This window comes from Clytia hemisphaerica, unplaced genomic scaffold (assembly GCF_902728285.1).
Source record: "Clytia hemisphaerica strain Z4C2 unplaced genomic scaffold, Clytia hemisphaerica genome assembly, whole genome shotgun sequence".
Lineage (NCBI taxonomy): Eukaryota > Metazoa > Cnidaria > Hydrozoa > Leptothecata > Clytiidae > Clytia > Clytia hemisphaerica.
Genome location: NW_027103882.1, coordinates 35,954 through 53,268, shown reverse-complemented (window position 1 = coordinate 53,268; position 17,315 = coordinate 35,954). Strand labels below are relative to the sequence as shown.

Sequence of the window (17,315 nt, the reverse complement as noted above, 5' to 3'; positions counted from 1 at the left end):
GGAGGACCATACGGCGAACATCATCGGATCCTTGACTTGGGAAGCAAACTTCCTAGAGTCAAGGATCATGATGTACGAAGAACTCCTCCTTCCCCTACTTGCCCAGATGTGCGACTCCACCGAGTTTGATGTGCGGCAAGTATTGTTCAGGATCTGGACGGATCGTCTTGACATGGCGGTAGTCACCGCCCGGGTCCTGACCGATAGGTTAAACACCAGGTTGTTCAGTGAGGTCCGTCTGCGAAGGCGGCAGAGTGCTTCGGATGCCCTTAGTTTGGATGGAAGGTTAGTGCACCGTATCCGTAGGTACTTGGAACGTTGGATCCCTCACGGGAGAAGACGTCCCAATCCGATGGATACGGTCGACTAAGGGGTCCAGGCACTCTACTTGAAATTAAACATATGCTTTCAAGTTTTTCAAGAGATTTTTAAATTTGACCTTTTCTCAGTATCTTTCAGGAATTTTTTTATGAAAAAAGAAGCAATGACGTACAAGGTAAATTACGCAAACTCCGTAAGTATTCTAAAAGTACCGCAGGCATCGTTCCGCCTTGCCTGTCTTGCCTGTATTTTTTTATCCCTAAAATCACAATCAATCTTCAGTTTTTTTTAGAAACAGATTCCACTGTAACAAAGGTCAACTTGCTTTCTTTCTTAAAATTTTTTCTTGTTAAACTTTCATCTGAATGAGGTCTGAAATTCGAGTTCTCTTCTTATCGGGTCGGAATTTAAAGGTGTAGAAAGTTCTATAAAAAATCGTTTCATTTTTAAAGGAGAGAGAGAAAAAAAAAGGAAACGAGAAATTCGAAGTTGGGACTGCACTCCGTATTAAATTTTTATTTTATATTCTATGTTGAATTAACGATTTTTTTTATATATATTTATAGTATTTGCATAGGGATTGAAGAAGACAACACGAGAAACGCCACAAACCAATCCTTAGTCTCCCTGAAACCAAACCTAAAACCCCTAAAACCAGAACCCAAAAGACCTATGCCCCTCCCTGCGGTAGCTACTCATCTTCACCCATCCAACCAACACTTCTACAAACAACTGACTACCCAAAATGGCAACCAACACCACCAACGCCAAGGGAAACCTGAATCTGCTGACCCACTAAATATGACCACCAAAGGAGAAACAAAGAGACTGGTGGCTGAGAAGACACACCAAACAACCTCAAAACAAACAAATGAACTTTTAACGCCTGCTAAACCACCACCACAGGCAGCTGGGGATGACACCACTACCAGTCATCCACTATCATCAAGCCACCAGTATTAGTGGAACCTGCTATTTCCGCTACCACCATAATCACCCCAGAAAGTATCCCAAGGTCAGCAGAAGATGATCCATCCACCAACAGCTGAGAAGCACAAGACCTGTCCTGAAGAGTGGCTACCCCCCGACCAATCTCCGATCCCCCCAAGCAAAGATGGAAGAAGTGTCAAGTTTAGGAAATTTTTATTATTTTTATTATTTTATTAGTCAGCCCTGAGCAGGGAACGCCTCCAAAGAAAACGCGACCCCACATAGCCATTTAAGGTCGGAGGAATGTACTAAAGTTCCTTCGGCTATACCTTTACTGATCGTATCTAGCGCCCTTCTAACGCCCAACTACGCCTTCCACGCTCCACTGGGCAGCAACTTAGCAATTGCTGTCCAGCCCTCCTAAACTTTAGTGTTGTTTCGGCAGCGATCGGCGGCGGACCTGCTCAGGACATAGGTTTGTAAGTATCCTTTTCTTATTTATAACACGATTGTAGAGCGTTGTCATTATTAAATATTAGTTTATTGTAACTGCATAGTCTCCCGTTCCTGTCTGCAAATAGGATTAGGTTCTACTCCCCTAGGTCCTCTAGCCCGTCCCTTTCGTAGTCTAGACTCACTCACTCACTGCGTCTTATTCGTCTGCTAGGCAAGCACTCGGATAAGGCTCCAGTACATTCTCATATAGTTTGTTCTTATAATAACAGTGTTTTGCAAAAAGCGTGGTAAAGCGCTCTTGCTGTTTACCTCACAGTAAGTTGACTGGGAATTCATGTATCACATATTTAAGAGCAAAATAAAATGCTATGAGTACATGATTCTTTATAAGAACAAACTATATAAGAACATAAGGCTTTGATTGCCAAAAGACTAAGAACATTTTAAGAACATTTTAGGGCTTTGCAGACTCTAAAGCACCATATTCCTTAAGAAAATGGACAAAAATACTCAAAAAAGGTGAAAATAAGAACATGTTACGAATATTTTTAGGCTTCAGACTCAAAAAGTTAAGAACATCCGAAGGCTTCAAAATTTTGGATGTCCTTATAAAAAATGTGTATCACAATTCATGGAGTGAGATTAAGTTAATTGTCAAATATTGCAATTATGAAAGTCTATACTTGCTTACTGTAAAGAGATATACATATACCCCTGGTGAAGTTTCATCTCGCTTTCACACTGTTTTGGTTTTAAAACTGTAACAAAATTTAGCTGAGCAAGCAGATATCGAATTAATGGCAACAAAATAGTTAATAACAAGGGATTGACTGATAAATCAACTATGAAATAACCTCAGCGGTATTGAGGGCTGCCATATCACAGAAGCGTAGGCAAGAGGGACGTAAAATTTGTGTATGAGAGCAGATTTTTTATGACACAGTTATATTATGAATAAAGTTTTGCAGTGTCATAAAAGTCTGCTCTCCTACAGAAAATATGCCCCATTGAGTTTCAAGCCCCAAGTGCTAGAGGCGAGACTCCTGGATGGGAAATGAAACCACTTATTTCCCATCCAGAACGCCCGCGCGTAGTTTTTACACAAACGCTGGAACCTTGCTTGAGAAGGGTTAAAGTTTCGCCTCTAGCCCTTCGGGCTTGAAACTCAATGATATGCCCCTCTTGTTTACGCTACTGCTGTCAAACATGATTTCCAGTTTTACATAATTACCCAACATGCATATCAACTTGGTGCCATTTCAGGGTCGAAATGAATCTTGGGTAATCAGTAGTGCTTGTGATAATGACTGCCCGTTCGCTAAACTCCAAAACCTCCAAAACTCTCGACCAATACACCTTTTCGACCGTAGTCGCGTGGTCAGTCGCGTGCCACTTAATTATTATAGGAGCGAAAAAAGGACGGTTTTAGAGGGATAAAGTGGACAAAAAATGCTTGCGCGGCAATTGGCGGCTACGGTGGAAAAGATGTATATAAAGTCGTCATCGAATGTAGTTAAGCCTTAACCTATCAACTAAACAAAATACAAGCACATTCGAAAAGTACATTCTATAAATATTCCAAACCTTCATTCCCAAATTTGTTATGTAGTTGTGTTAGCAAAGTGTATACCTAATCGGGGGAGGGGGTATCAGGTTTTAATTAGGCAAGGGAAAACTTTGAAGGGGGAAATCTTCGTCATCTAATTATAATTTTGTTACTTTTCCCCCAACAAAGTTTACAATTAGGTCAGTAAGTGATTTTTTGCTGGCTAGGGTATAAAATTTCGGATAAAAGAAAAAGAAATGTGATGAAATGTCGGGGAAAATTTGTTCGACGGGGAAAATTTCGTCGTCCTCTAAAAATTTTCGTCACTTTCCCACAACATTTCCGTGACTTTCAATTGATTGAAGATTGTGCGCAGGCAATAATTAAAGTGCTCTTAATTATCTTTTCAACGGTATTATCATTTGTTATATTTGAATAATTGGTTGGAAAACAGACTCATTGCAGACTTTTTAAAGCGAATGAGTTTAACAGATTGCGACATAACTGATCAAACTTCCTATGCTAATTTGTTCATAAAGAAATAGCTTTTCATCCAAATCCCTGAGTAAATGACTTCATCAATCAAATTATCAGTAATGACAAAAGGTCAATAAAAAGCTATAAAAAGTCAATTACGCTTTGCTAAGGCATTCAAATCTAAAGCTTTTATTGTTAATTAGGAGAACTTGTGATTTCAAAAGGGCAATTTGTTTTTTCTTATTTACAGCGAATGATCTCATTAAATAAAGGAACCTTGTTTTTCCCCTCGATGCTTTAAAAATGGCGCCTTGAAAACAAAATGGTGAATATTACTACTGTCAAAACAACGTTTCGAATTGTGCTATACGCCAAATATTTGAACTAACACAGGGGTCTTAATTAGGCCCGGTGAGCGACGAATTTCGCTGGTGAAAGGCACGAAAAGAATACAATTCACTTGTCTAAAAATTCGGTTTACCGCCTCAAGGACATTTTCACGTTAATCAACACACTGGGCTTTTTGCTAAGAATTCGCTAGCCCAGAATCTAGGATTCGCCGAAGTTAATTTTTCATTCGCCATCCTATCAAATACAAAACAAAACCCCTGTACTAAATATGGTTCCGGATACCGCCGAGTTGCTCTGGTATGGCTAGTAACTTTAACCTTTTTCTTCATATTTAGACCTTTGAAATTCTGCATATCGGGACTTAATCTTCATGATCCAATGTGTCGATGACATAAGTCTTCCCATTTAGCATAAACCTCCTATATCCCCTAAATAAACATACACTTGAGTGTCCATAACCCGAACAAACGCGGGCGACAAAAATTTGTCCAAATTAAAGAAATTTCGAGTTAGGCTTAAAAAGTATTGCTATCTGAAGGGACTATAAAACTTGTTCGAGTTATGGCGACATTCGAGTTCGAGTTAAAGAGACTACACTGTATTAGTTCAGAGGAAGATCTCGCAGAAGGTAATCCTTTTCCAATCCCAAGAAAACATGACATTTTTTCCTTTAGTCCTGACAAACAATATTTTTAGATTGTTTCATCATCAATCTTTCATTTAGCTCTGATGTCATTTTGACGTCAGACAAACAAATTAAACTGTATTTGCGGAAAACCATATAAAAAACTTAAACAAGCTGTAACGCATTGTTCCCATAACAGCACTGTAGCTGTGGAATTTTGGGATTCAAAAATGCATTTCGGAGGAGAGGATAGCCGGGTTATTAAAACACAACTCATATAAAACACTAGATATAGCTACTCTGTCCCTGGCTAAATCATGACAAACATCAAATCAACCCCGTGGACACAAAAAATTACCCCTGGACATTGCAATTTTTTGGTATTTTTTCAATACCCCTGGACAATTCATCCTCCACCCCCCATGAACGGATTTTTTCTGGAAGAGCCCATTTCAACTTTTTTCAACCGTTATCAAAGCAAAGTATTGTTCTTCTTCAACTGCTGTGGCTTCAGAAAAGCAATTGGAGTCATCTCTCAAGTTGCTGTACTCATTCTCGAGTTTATCGAATTCAAGTCACAATAAGAAGTGTAACAAGAAGCTATCATCTCGTCCATGTTTTAAAAATTCAACATTTTTCGAAATTGGGTGCTTGTTGACTCAAAAAGTTCAATCAGGCGTTTATTTTATAACAGTTTCGAAAAGGAAATCTTTTGGGAAGATTTCGACTGTTTGGTTTGCGTGAATTTGTGAATGGGCTTTTTCACTTGCGTGAATGCGTGAATTGGAAAGCTTTGCGTGAACAAAAATTGCGTGAATTGCGAAAAAACATTGCGTGAATTTAGAAAAAAAATTTGCGTGATTGCTTGAATTGAAGGTCCGCTGGGGGGGGGGGGGGCTCTTTTATATAGGAGTTTAGAGTATTTCATGCATTTAGATGCATTTAAAGAATCTCCGTCATTCGGGTTTTATGGAAAGGTACCACTTAACTCTTATCATCTCAATAACGTGGGACGTTTGTAAATCTTTCTTCATCAAAAGATGACTCATCTTTCTCATACCTCCCACTTTTTGTTGATAAGCGACTTTATAGATTCCTTAATATACATTACTGATTGCTGAAAAAGTCATTCGTACAAAAACCATGACAAAATACATTTCTTTATAAGAACAAACTATATAAGAACATAAGGCTTCGATGGCCAAAATGCTAAAAACAATAAGAACATCCAAAATTTTTAAAGCCTAAAAATGTTCTTAACATGTTCTTATTTTCAAAAGCCTTCAAAAGCCTTAAATGTTCTTAGCTTGTTCTTAGAATTCGGCCATCGAAGCCTTACTCTTAGGTGCCAAATAAAGGGGGGGGGGGGGGGGGTTGGAAAATTTTTTCAAATCAAATATGGACTTTTAAAAACCCTAAAAAATAGACTAAAATTAGGCTTTTTAGAGTAAAACAAGAAACTTTCCTTTTGGTAGCTGGCAATTTTTTCAAAAATTAAAAAACGGGGGGTTCTAATAACGTCCGGGGGTGGTTGGAAAAAAATCGAAAAATTAACAAGCGGGGAGGTCCGTTTATTTGGCACCTAAGAGTATGCTCTTATATAGTTAGTTCTTATACCCAATTCGTTTGAATGCTCCACTGGAACAAGCCACTAGATAAAGTTGTATTACATTACCCTCCGCGTTTGAACCATCATCATCATTGTGTCAACATAATACAGTTAAGTCTCCATAACTCGAACGCACGGGGAACACGAATTTGTTCGAGTTAAGGAAATTTTGTGTTATGGAGATTGGTTCATAGGGCTTTGTCAACTGAAGAGACCAGAAAGCACGTTCAAGTTAAGAAGATTATTATTGTGAGTTATTAATTTATTTTCAGTTGGTACATAAAGTAAAGGACCTAACGTCCTGTATATTTACGGCCTTTCTACTTTTGAGACAGACATTCGATTTATGGTGGTTCGAGTTAAAGAGACTCTACTCACTACAGTTTTTTTAGAAATATGTCAGACCGTCCTATCTATACATATCAAATTTCTTATAAGAGAAAACAAAACATCAACACTAACTACGTCACAAGTGAAACCACGAGGAAGTTCTCTAAGTATGAGTCATGTCTCAGACAGTAAACATACGAAACCTTGTAAACAAAATATACACCTTATTAATGAGACGAGATGACTCATCCAACTTGCTTTTTGTGAAATTCTTGTCTTCCAATAATAAATAGAGAAGTAAAGATGGCATCATTATACCCCTCACTGATCATAATCCATTTATTCAATAGATAATTATAATCCTATATACATTTTTTATAAGACATCCAAAATTTTGAAGCCTTCAGCCGTTCTTCAGTTTTAATCCTAAAAGTGTCCTTAACATACTCTTATTTTCACTATTGTTGGAGTATTTTTGTTCATTTTTCTTAGAAATTGGATGTTTTATAGTCTGCAAAGCCTTAAACTGTTCTTAACTTGTTTACTTGTTCTTACTTTTTTTCTTATTTATGAAGATTTACAGTCCAGGCACACGAGGGCCTCTAAAGCGATCTATCGTCTACAGGTACAAAGATTTTGATTCGTAGCGCAATGAATGTTCCATCCATGCCTTGGTTAGTTCTTCCTTGAACGCTTTGATGCTAGTAGCGTTGTAAGTCTCTTTTGGTAGCTGTTTCCATGCTGTCACACATCGATAATAAAACGACTTGGTCTGGACTCTAAATTCATCGTCTGCAAAGTTTGGTATCAGTTCGTAATCGTGAATTCGAGATGGAAGCACCCTGCGAATAAACTTTCCAACTGTGGTGTCCTTATCGTAGAAGTGCAAGTGTTTGTAGATCTGAACCATGTCTCCGAAGTGTCTTCTGAATTCGAGAGAAGGCAAGTCAAGTTCTCGTAGGCGCTGCTCGTATGGTAGATTACTTAACCTTCTGACCATCCTAGTGGCACGTCGTTGAACGCCCTCAATTAAGTTGATGTCCTTACGTAGTTTTGGTGACCATACAAGATTGGGCATACTCGAGATGAGGTCAGACAAAGGTTGTGTACAGAGTGAAGAATATGTTCTTCAAAGGATAAGTCAGAGTCTATCAAAAGACAGTATCAAAAGCTTTCGCCAAAATCGAAATATATAGTGTCAACAACACTTCCGTTAGCTATACTTTCACAACAACACTTGTCCAAATAATTTAGGAGTTGTGTGACGGTGGAGCGGCGACTAATGAAACCGTATTGCTTGTTGGCTAGAAGCTTTTCGTCAGTTAGATGCTTCATAATGTGCTTTCTTATAAATGATTCCATTAACTTACAGACTACTGAAGTCAAACTAACAGGTCTGTAATTTATCGCAAGGTTTTGGGCACCCTTGCTTTTATAAATTGGAGTCACATGTTCCATTCCAATCTTTTGGTATTGTTCCCTCAGACAAGGTCTTGTTCATGATGATAGTCAGGGGTTCGGCTAGATGGTCAATCAGTTCAACTAACATTTTCGGGTGTATATCATCCGGACCGAAGGATTTACTCACGCCCAGCAATTTTATCTGTTTTCTCATCATATCTTCTGTTATGATGATGTTCTCAACTTGATTCTCCGTTCGTGTAGGAAAGTCGGGAATCGTTCCTGGGCGCTCATTGGTAAAGACGCTGCAAAAAACTGTTTTTGTAGGATGTTAGCCTTGTCGAGATCGTCGTGTTTAATCGACGATTTGTCATCAGGGTTTTCAAGTAATGGTGAGACTCCGCTTGATGACTTAAGTTTAGATCTTACATGAGACCAAAATATCTTTGGCTTTTCCTTGGATTTATCACAAATGCTTTTTTTCATAAGTCCTGCGGGCCTTTGACATCAAACGATTAACTCTGTTCTTCCAATAGTGTAATTGACACGATGACGATCTCTGTCGATAGGTGCAGATCTTAACCAACTTCTATGGAGCGTTTTTTTAGCTTGATTTCATCCTAAAGATTCTTATTAATTGGAACTTTACCTTTTTTCCTCCAAAAATCGTTTCCAACTTCTTTCAAAGGGACAAATCGATTTCTGAGATCGATGACAACTTTCTTGAACGATTCCCAAAGATCTTCCACTGATTTATTCACGAATGCATTTTTTGAAACCTTCTTTCCATTCCCTCAACGTCGGGTCATTTTTCATTAATTTGAAATTTGCCGAAGCATAGATGAACCTTGTTTGCGTAGGTTTGGAGTAAGCGTAGCAAACGAAATTGAAAGCCAACGAACTATGGTCACTTTTTCCTAGTGGTCTTAGGTAGTCGAGATTCCTAATTTGGTTTTCTTCGCCTGTTAAGATCAAGTATCAAAATGTAAGAACAATTTAAGAACATGTCAGAGCACAAGGGAATACCAAATTTCAAGCGAAGGTTGTTTTATCCATATAAAGAGAACTATAGAAACAGCACAACCCTTTCAACAGAGTTCTGGAAGATCAAAGAGAAGAATGGAAACCCGACAGTTAGCAGGGAAAATAGTGTGCAACAAGAGAGCTTATATCCCGGAACAAACAACCGTTGTTATGCTTACAGGAGAAATTTGAAATTGCCACCTATCCGGGTCGGAACTAGACTAGTAAACTAGTCGTTGAAAACAGACCCATATACAAAAAATTCAAGCTCCAAATAAAAAGAATCGAAGAGGTGAGGTTGCGTGTCTTTTCTGAATTTCAACGACTAGAAGCTTCTTCCCTCAAAAAACGTTGTTTAATTTTACAACCTTTTTTTAGGTTTTTGAGAATCCATCCAACTTTTTTGACTAAATGATATTTCATAGTAACATTAAACATGGGAACATATAAATAAATGAGCATTTCCAAAAATACAATAAACAGAAAGAAAAATAAATGCAATCCCGCACGGGTCAGACATACAGAAATCTGTATGTCTCTCCTTACGATTTTAGGTGCAGAAAAAAAGGCGTTGGAAGAAGCTTTAGTCGGTTATTTTCCTTTTCTCTCACGCGCGCTGAATATTTAATTAGTGTTTACATTATTTGATTGACAGTTTTATTATAAGTAATAACCGACTAGTTTACTAGTCTAGGTCGGAACTTATTAAACAAGCAAACTGAAATCATCGCCAAATACCGTCACAGATGGTAATTTCTCAATTTCTCCTCGAGACTTTTTTTATAAGATCAAACTACCGGGTGCGCCACAAAAAAGTTTCTCTCTTTGAAACTAAATTTCTCAAAATCGAAAAATTCTTAAAGAACCATTCCCATTTCATTGGAAAGAAAAAAGATAAACTTAAATTTTGATGGGTCATTTATTAAATTCGGTTCATTAGATCGAAAGTTATGCTCAATTGAATAAAAAAGTTACTTTCAGAAAGTGCTCGGAAACGTTGAAAATTGACCTATCAAATTGTATTTCAAATTTGGTAGTCGCAAAAGCCTTTACATGATTAAGAGCATTTTTCAGTAACTAAACACATAAATATTGAAACTGAAGGGTCAACAAGAGTTTAAAATATTCATCAAAATCAATTTAATTTACTTTTACCGAAATTTTCCTCAGATTTTTGGTTATAGACCGGAAAAAGTCTATGTAAGGCTGGATTAACCTCGAAACCCATATTTGATGTATTTTTAAGAATTTTACCAGATTTTTTGGCCTTTTTCAACGAATTTTCTTCCTTTTATTGAAATTCAACCTTCCTTTATATAACAAAAGATTATTTCGACAGCTAATTATCATTTTTTAATGACTGATTCGAAAATACTGATGTATCATGTAATTATGCTTCTGTTTAATTTGATAGGTCTATTTTTAACGTTTTCAAGCACTTTTTGTAAGTAACTTTTTTATTCAATTGAACATAACTTTTGATCTAATGATTCGAATTTAATAAATGACGCATCAAAATTTAAGTTTATCTTTCTTCTTTCCAATGAAATAGAAATGGTTCTTTTAAAAATTTTAGATTTCGAGAAATTTAGTTTAAAAGAGATAGTCCGGCGGCGATCCAGGATCACCCTTACAATTAGTAAATATGGGTTTTTATTTTATTTTCCCATCATATGGTCCCTTGGGACCCCAAAACCAGTTTTTGCCAGGCTGGCAAAGCTGGGGAAATTTTTTTATGGGGGTTTGAAGGGGGTAGGGTCATTTTAGCCTGGGGGTCCTTAGAAAGTCGATTTTTGAAGTTCTCATTTAGCTAAAACTGATTGTCCCATCAGATAGAGCTTGAAGAGTAGATCTCCAAAATGGGGTCATTGTCTCATTTAGTGGACTTAGTCCCCCGGAATTGGCCGATACGTCTTCAGAAAGGCAATATTTTGTGCTGACGTCAGCATTTTTGAGAGAATTTCCAGCAAAAGATACCACTTTTAACAGATGCGTCTCGAAGAGTACTATCGATTAGAGGGGTCATTTATAGGGTTTCCTAGGCTAGATCATGAGATATTAGAGTTTGAAATTTTGCTGACTCAGCAGAAAAGGGCAAAAAACGTTGAAAAACGCTGAGTCAGCAAAATTTCAAACTCAAATATCTCATGATCTAGCCTAGGAAACCCTATAAATGACCCCTCTAATCGATAGTACTCTTCGAGACGCATCTGTTAAAAGTGGTATCTTTCGCTGGAAATTCTCTCAAAAATGCTGACGTCAGCATGAAATATTGCATTTTTGAAGACGTATCGGCCAATTCGGCGGGAGACTAAGTCCGCCAAATGTGACAAATGACCCCATTTTGGAGATCTACTCTTCAAGCTCTATCTTATGGCACAATCAGTTTTAGCTAAATGAGAACTTCAAAAATCAACTTTCTAAGGACCCCCAGGCTAAAATGACCCTACCCCCTTCAAGCCCCCATAAAAAATTTCCCCCAGCTTTGCCAGCTTGGCAAAAACCGGTTTTGGGGTCCCAAGGGACCACATAATGAGAAAATAAAATAAAAACCCATATTTACTACTTGTAAGGGTTGATGCAAAAAAAACCCTTTTCGCTGCCGGAACTAAGAGAAAACTTTTTTGTGGCGCACCCGGTATATTATTTTTTTTTTTTTTTTTTTTTTTTTTTTCTAGATATTTTCTTGTAAAATTTCACATCATATAACTTTTCTCTACTACTGTGCTTTGTTAGTATCACATTTTTCTCTATTCCGCTAAGGAGTAACATTTTCATTGATTTTCTTATAAAGAATATATTTTATCTTTAGAAAAAAAAAAAAACTTTAATGGGATACATTTTCGCGGAGCTTTAATTTCGCGGTTGGGACTAAAGAAGTGTGCAAGCCATAAGAACATATGTATTCATTTTTTGAAGCCTTCAGGTGTTCTTAACTTTTTGGGCTTTAAGCCTAAAAAATGGTCTTAAAATGTTCTTAATTTCACCATTTTGTGACCATTTTTACCTTTTTCCTAAGAAATTGGCTGTTTTAGAGTCCGCGAAGCCTTAAAATGTTCTTAACTTGTTCTTAACATTTTGGCCATCGAAGCCTTATGTTCTTATATAGTTTGTTCTTATTAAAAAAAGTGTAACCCTCAAGCTTTTAATTTTTCACTCTGATCGAATGAGGTATGATCAAGTTAACACATTTTAATCTTTTCCTGTAATTTGATTAATGACGTCATTTTTGATAAAGCTGTGAAACGTCTCTCCCCCGGTCACGTACGTACATTATGTTATGTCTTAAAGTAACGGCACTTTGACTCATTTAAGTTAATGTTCTCCAAAGCTTATTATGACCTCAACTGATCCTCTTTGTCTACATTTATACGTTTTTTTATAAGCAACATGTTTATAAGGAACTTGAGGCTGAAAATGGTACGAAAAATAAGGAATTGTTAAGGAACTGCTCAGGCTCAGAATAATCAAATAAGTTAACGAACAGTAAGAGTTTCACTTGAACTTCAATCATGGACAAAAGGTTGTAGACAAATGAAATTTCATGAAGTCGTTGCATTGCTTTTGAGGGAACCACAAGCAAAAAATCAGCGTTTTGATACTGGTGTAAGCCAGTTAATCAAGCCCTTGTGGTTAGGCCCTTGAAAGACTGCAGTGGGTGACTTTGAAAGACTTTGAACAACTTTGGATGGGTTTTGGGAAGCACCCAGAACCTCTTGGGAACTTGTTTTTGATCGATATTGAAGCATTTTGCAAATATTGCAGAAGTCTACAAACCTTTTGTTCATGATTTTTGGACGCGTTTACAAAACCTAAAACAAAAATGTTCACAATACCAAATATTGATGAAATAACATTCAATAAACGACTTTTTTCTGTATTTGTAGTCAACNATTTACAGAGTTTCGAACTACGGCTAGTATTTTCACGATTTTTCAGCTACCAATATTTGCGTTCGAATTATGAAAAGATTCCAGTTGTATAAGCTTGGATTAGAGATTTGACTTTTGATTTTTTGGTGTATAAGTAACTAAATCACGTTTTAATGTCCAAGTTTTGCCAAATAAAATGGTTTTATACAATAGGAATCGATTGAAAATATGTAGAAAACAGCAAAGAACCTTTTACCTGATTTGGTGCTAAGGATAGCCATTGAACATCAGCAATAGGTTTGTCAGCCTCCGCGAATTGGATATCATTCTATGAAAAAAAAGGGAAATTCAAAATGCTACGAATAAATATCACGTCCATTGAGTTTCAAGCCCGAAGGGCTAAGAGGCGAAACCTCAAACCTTCTAAGGCAAGAGAAATTGAGGCTACTTATTTCCCATCCAAAACGCGCTTAGAACGCGTCGTAATCATGACGACGAATTGTATCTAGCGGTTCCTTTGTTTTGGAGGACTACATTTTTTAAATCTAGCAATAGATTTTAGTCCTAATCCAGCGTTTGTGTAAAAACTACGCGCGGGCGTTCTGGATAGGAAATAAGTGGTTTCATTTCCCATCCACACGCCTCTAGCCCTTTGGGCTTGAAACTCAATGATCACGTTTTTATATGAACAGCTTATTAATCCTAGAGCAATTGCTTCGAATTCTCTCCTTCCTTATACAGGGACGACTTTAAAATTAGCTAGCAACAAAATAAAAACTAAAAATTTGTTATCCAAATTGGGCTTTTCCAGAAATTTTCTGTACCCCTCTTGATGACAATATCTATTTTCCGATTTCCACAGCCCCCGCCTGGATATGATAGAAGGGTTGAGGATATCCATGCATTTTGTCCAGTCCCCCCCTGGATATTCAGGCATTTTGCCCTGTACCCCCTGGATATCCATGCATTTTGTCCAGTCCCCCCTGGATATCCATGCATTTTGTCCAGTCCCCCCTGGATATCCAGGCATTTTGCCCTGTACCCCCTGGATATCCAGGCATTTTGTCCAGTCCCCCCTGGATATCCAGGCATTTTGTCCTGTAACCCCTGGATGTCCGATATCCTCAACAGGGGGAGGGGGACACTGACTATATCTGTAAAAGCCTTTTAAGAGAGTTAAATAAGGATAACATAAGGAAAATATTTTAAGTCAAAAAGTGCCTAATAAACCTGTGTATGGTTGGAGATGATACATCTTGGCGATAAGGTGATTATATTGGTCAAATTGGTTCGTGACATCACATTCTCAATATGAATCTGTTTAGAAGCAAGAAATACATTTTACGAACAGTTTACCAGGTAAGATATTGCTGATCAAGAAATCTAAGGGCGTTACAATGAAAGTAATCGTTCTAAGGATATGCCAGTAATAGAGAGCGTTCATCGTATTTCAACTCGAAAAAATACGTAATAGTTATCAGACAGTTGCGAGTACAATATGAGAAATATTTTACGAGTTTCGAGATTTTCCGTACAGAAAATATACGGAAAATCCGGAGCGAAAAAGCACCGAATAGACAAAAAAAGAAGAGAGGGAACAAAGCAACTGTTCAAGTTAAAATTTCCATCATATTTATGTAACTTCATCGGTATGTTGCTCAAGAAAAAATGATATCTTTTTTTGTTAACTAAAGGAACCAGACCACTTGTTCGAATTAAGGAGACATTCGAGTAAGTGGTTCGAGTTATGGAGACTCCACTGTATCATAAGGGAAGCTAGAAATTTGACAGAAAAGGCCAAAGATAAAAATAATAAGTATAAAAAATAAAGTAAGTAAAAATAAAGTCCTACATACAGTATATGGTTGGTTGTGTTGATCTTTGATATCAACATGGTTTTCATCACCGATTGCACTCAAAGAGAAATCTTCTGACCATGAGTCATCACTGTCCGCCAAACAAATGTTCCCCTGGAAGAAATGAAAAGATAAGGTCGCTTAAGCAAACTTTTAGATCCTTTTAAACTTACTTATCAGGATGCCGAAAATTTTTTCACCAGTTTTAAGATTGCGAAGGTCTTTTAACAAAATATAGTAATTTCCAATGTTTTTTTACTTAAATGATACAATATGAATCTTGACTGAGATATCTTCTGCAGTAAAGCCTTTAAACAGACAATTTCGAGCAAAGCAATCCAGAGGGCGTTAGTTGAGTTAGTAAAAAAATGTTTTTTCGAGTTAGACTAGGATCAGTTATACCTTGGCTTTCTTTCTGTTTCTATAGAGCAACATGAGCGGTGTCGATGAATCATCTTTAGGAAACGTGTATATGTTGTTCTCCCCACGAACCTGGGAGCGAAAGGGATGAATGAGTTGAAAAAATATCAAATGAATTTAGTGGTAAGCAGGTCTTCTGGACTTACAGGTCATATGACTTAGTGTAGGATGGTGGGTGACTAAATCTAGGAGGAGGTTGGATGGAGAAGTCAATTATGAAAACAGGTACGGAGACGTACCATTGCTCAGGGTCAATTTTTTCAAACTACAAAATTATCTGACATGGACGCAAATTTACTAAATTTTTACGCTTTAAGAAGCATTTGAGAGCATCAAGCCCAGTTGGAGCACACATCATACGCTGTGATGTCAAATTGTAATTAGATGACGTCACATTTTTGGCATCGTCATCGAGAGAGGATGTATTGTTAGTTCTAGAAGCATTGTTTATTAGGGGCTTGAAGCCTAATCTGAATAGAAAGGACGAATAATACAAAAGACACGCAATGGTTAATTAAATTAAGATTTGATTTTTCTTTTTACGACTTTTCTCTTGAGTATTACGGAATTTTTTTATTTTTTTTTGTAACTGAATTTTTTGTTTCATTACAAAGAGTGTTTTTATGATTTGAGGAGTATGTTGTACATTTTTTTGAAGAAATTTCACAATTCTTGCTAATGCTTGTTTACAGTATTTTAACCTGTTTTAAATTGTTTTTATTTCAATTTAGATTAATAAAACTGATGATGGAAATATATTTTGCAAAATTAAAAGTTGTGGCTTCAAATGTCACTTCACTAAATTTTGACAGGGTCAGGGTCCACTACTTCGAAGAGGGTCAATGTGATTTTTTTGCCGGAAGTGTAATAATTCAAAAACAAATATTGACATTTCTTTTTACCTTGAATTGTAGGTCAAGACCAGTTTTGTTTAGCACCCAAAAAGCTGAATAAATTTGCAACTCCAAAACATTGTTACGCGTCTCCTGTGTGATTTCAAACACCTGGAAGAATAGAATATTTGATCAAATTCTTAAACAAGGAATTTAATAAGTTGTTAGTAATACCTTCACTAAACTAATTTGTTATTCAGTGGAGGATCTAAGCGGAGTTCAAATTTTCTAAAAGAGAGCGTTTCTCTTAGCTATAGTCCTTCAATGCCGGACAAAAGATTGTAGACAAATGAAATTTCAGTGAAAAATGATGAGAAATAGAGCAAAATGACTCTTCAATGTGTCTGAAAGGGGATGGAAGTTAAGAAAAACACTTTTGAAGTCGTTGCATTGCTTTTGAATTGCTTTTGAGGGAACCACAAGCAAAAAATCAGCGTTTTGATACTGGTGTAAGCCAGTTAATCAAGCCCTTGTGGTTTGCCCTTGCGGTTAGATTGCAGTGGGTGACTCCCGGGGGGGGTACTTAGGCAAAAATGGGTGCTGGGTATGTGCGTGCCTTAAGGGTAGGGTTTTTCACCCTCCCAAAGTCTCTCTAAGGGTTACCAAAACAACAAAAGTCAAAATCAGTCTCTCTAAGGGTCGGTTTTTCACAAACTCGGGTCAAAGAAAAGTGAAAAGTCAAAAAAGTGAGAACATTTTTAAAAAAAGTGAGAAAATTTTTCAAAAATTAGAGAAATTTTTCGAAAATTGGAGAAATTCTTTTAAAAATCGAATTTCTTTGGCCCATTATAGAAATTTTTTGTGAAAAAGTCTCTCTAAGGGTTGGGTTTTTCTACACTGAGTCTCTCTAAGGGTCACCTTTTCACCAAAATTCAGTCTCTCTAAGGGTAAGGGTCCAGAGGTCTGGCACACACATACCCGACACCCATCAATCCTAGTACCCCCCCCGGGGGGTGACTTTGAAAGACTTTGGATGGGTTTAAAAAGCACCCAGAGCCTCTTGGGAACTTGTTTTTGATCGATATTGAAGTATTTTGCAAATATTGCAGAAGTCTACCAACCTTTTGTCCAGCATTGTCTGAGAATTCTGAGACTCAGTGTATTTTCCAGCTCAAATTTTTGGGAATATCAATGGTAGTTTCAGATTGAAATTGTCTCTATTGTAGTTGAGGATCATTCCTGAGTCTCAAAATTTATTTTTGCTG

The 17,315-nt window shown here is 37.0% G+C and overlaps 2 protein-coding genes and 1 long non-coding RNA gene across 3 annotated transcripts in view; 1 reads left to right on the top strand and 2 right to left on the bottom strand.

Moving 5' to 3' along the window:
* Window positions 1–326: 326 nt before the first annotated feature.
* On the top strand, window positions 327–1,800 carry LOC136808468 (uncharacterized). Its single transcript, XR_010846893.1, has 2 exons — window positions 327–514; window positions 888–1,800. It is a non-coding gene; the product is annotated as an uncharacterized lncRNA (long non-coding RNA).
* A 5,464-nt stretch (window positions 1,801–7,264) lies between these two features.
* On the bottom strand, window positions 7,265–7,723 carry LOC136808502 (uncharacterized). The gene has a single exon (XM_067065029.1). It carries the CDS (start codon window positions 7,721–7,723, stop codon window positions 7,265–7,267), a length of 459 nt encoding a protein of 152 aa, XP_066921130.1.
* A 5,420-nt stretch (window positions 7,724–13,143) lies between these two features.
* Window positions 13,144–17,315, bottom strand: part of LOC136808501 (intermembrane lipid transfer protein Vps13-like) — a 5,748-nt gene continuing 1,576 nt past the window's right edge. The window contains exons 2-6 of the mRNA XM_067065028.1: window positions 16,120–16,221; window positions 15,200–15,289; window positions 14,798–14,911; window positions 14,172–14,258; window positions 13,144–13,269 (exon numbers count right to left, since the gene is read on the bottom strand). Of these exons, the coding sequence (XP_066921129.1) occupies window positions 13,144–13,269; window positions 14,172–14,258; window positions 14,798–14,911; window positions 15,200–15,289; window positions 16,120–16,221 (519 nt within the window). The remainder of the gene's footprint in view (window positions 13,270–14,171; window positions 14,259–14,797; window positions 14,912–15,199; window positions 15,290–16,119; window positions 16,222–17,315) is intronic.

Coding starts and splice junctions, on each gene's coding strand:
- LOC136808502 (XM_067065029.1), bottom strand. CDS start 7,723: ATGCCCAATCTTGTATGGTCACCAAAACTACGTAAGGACATCAACTTA.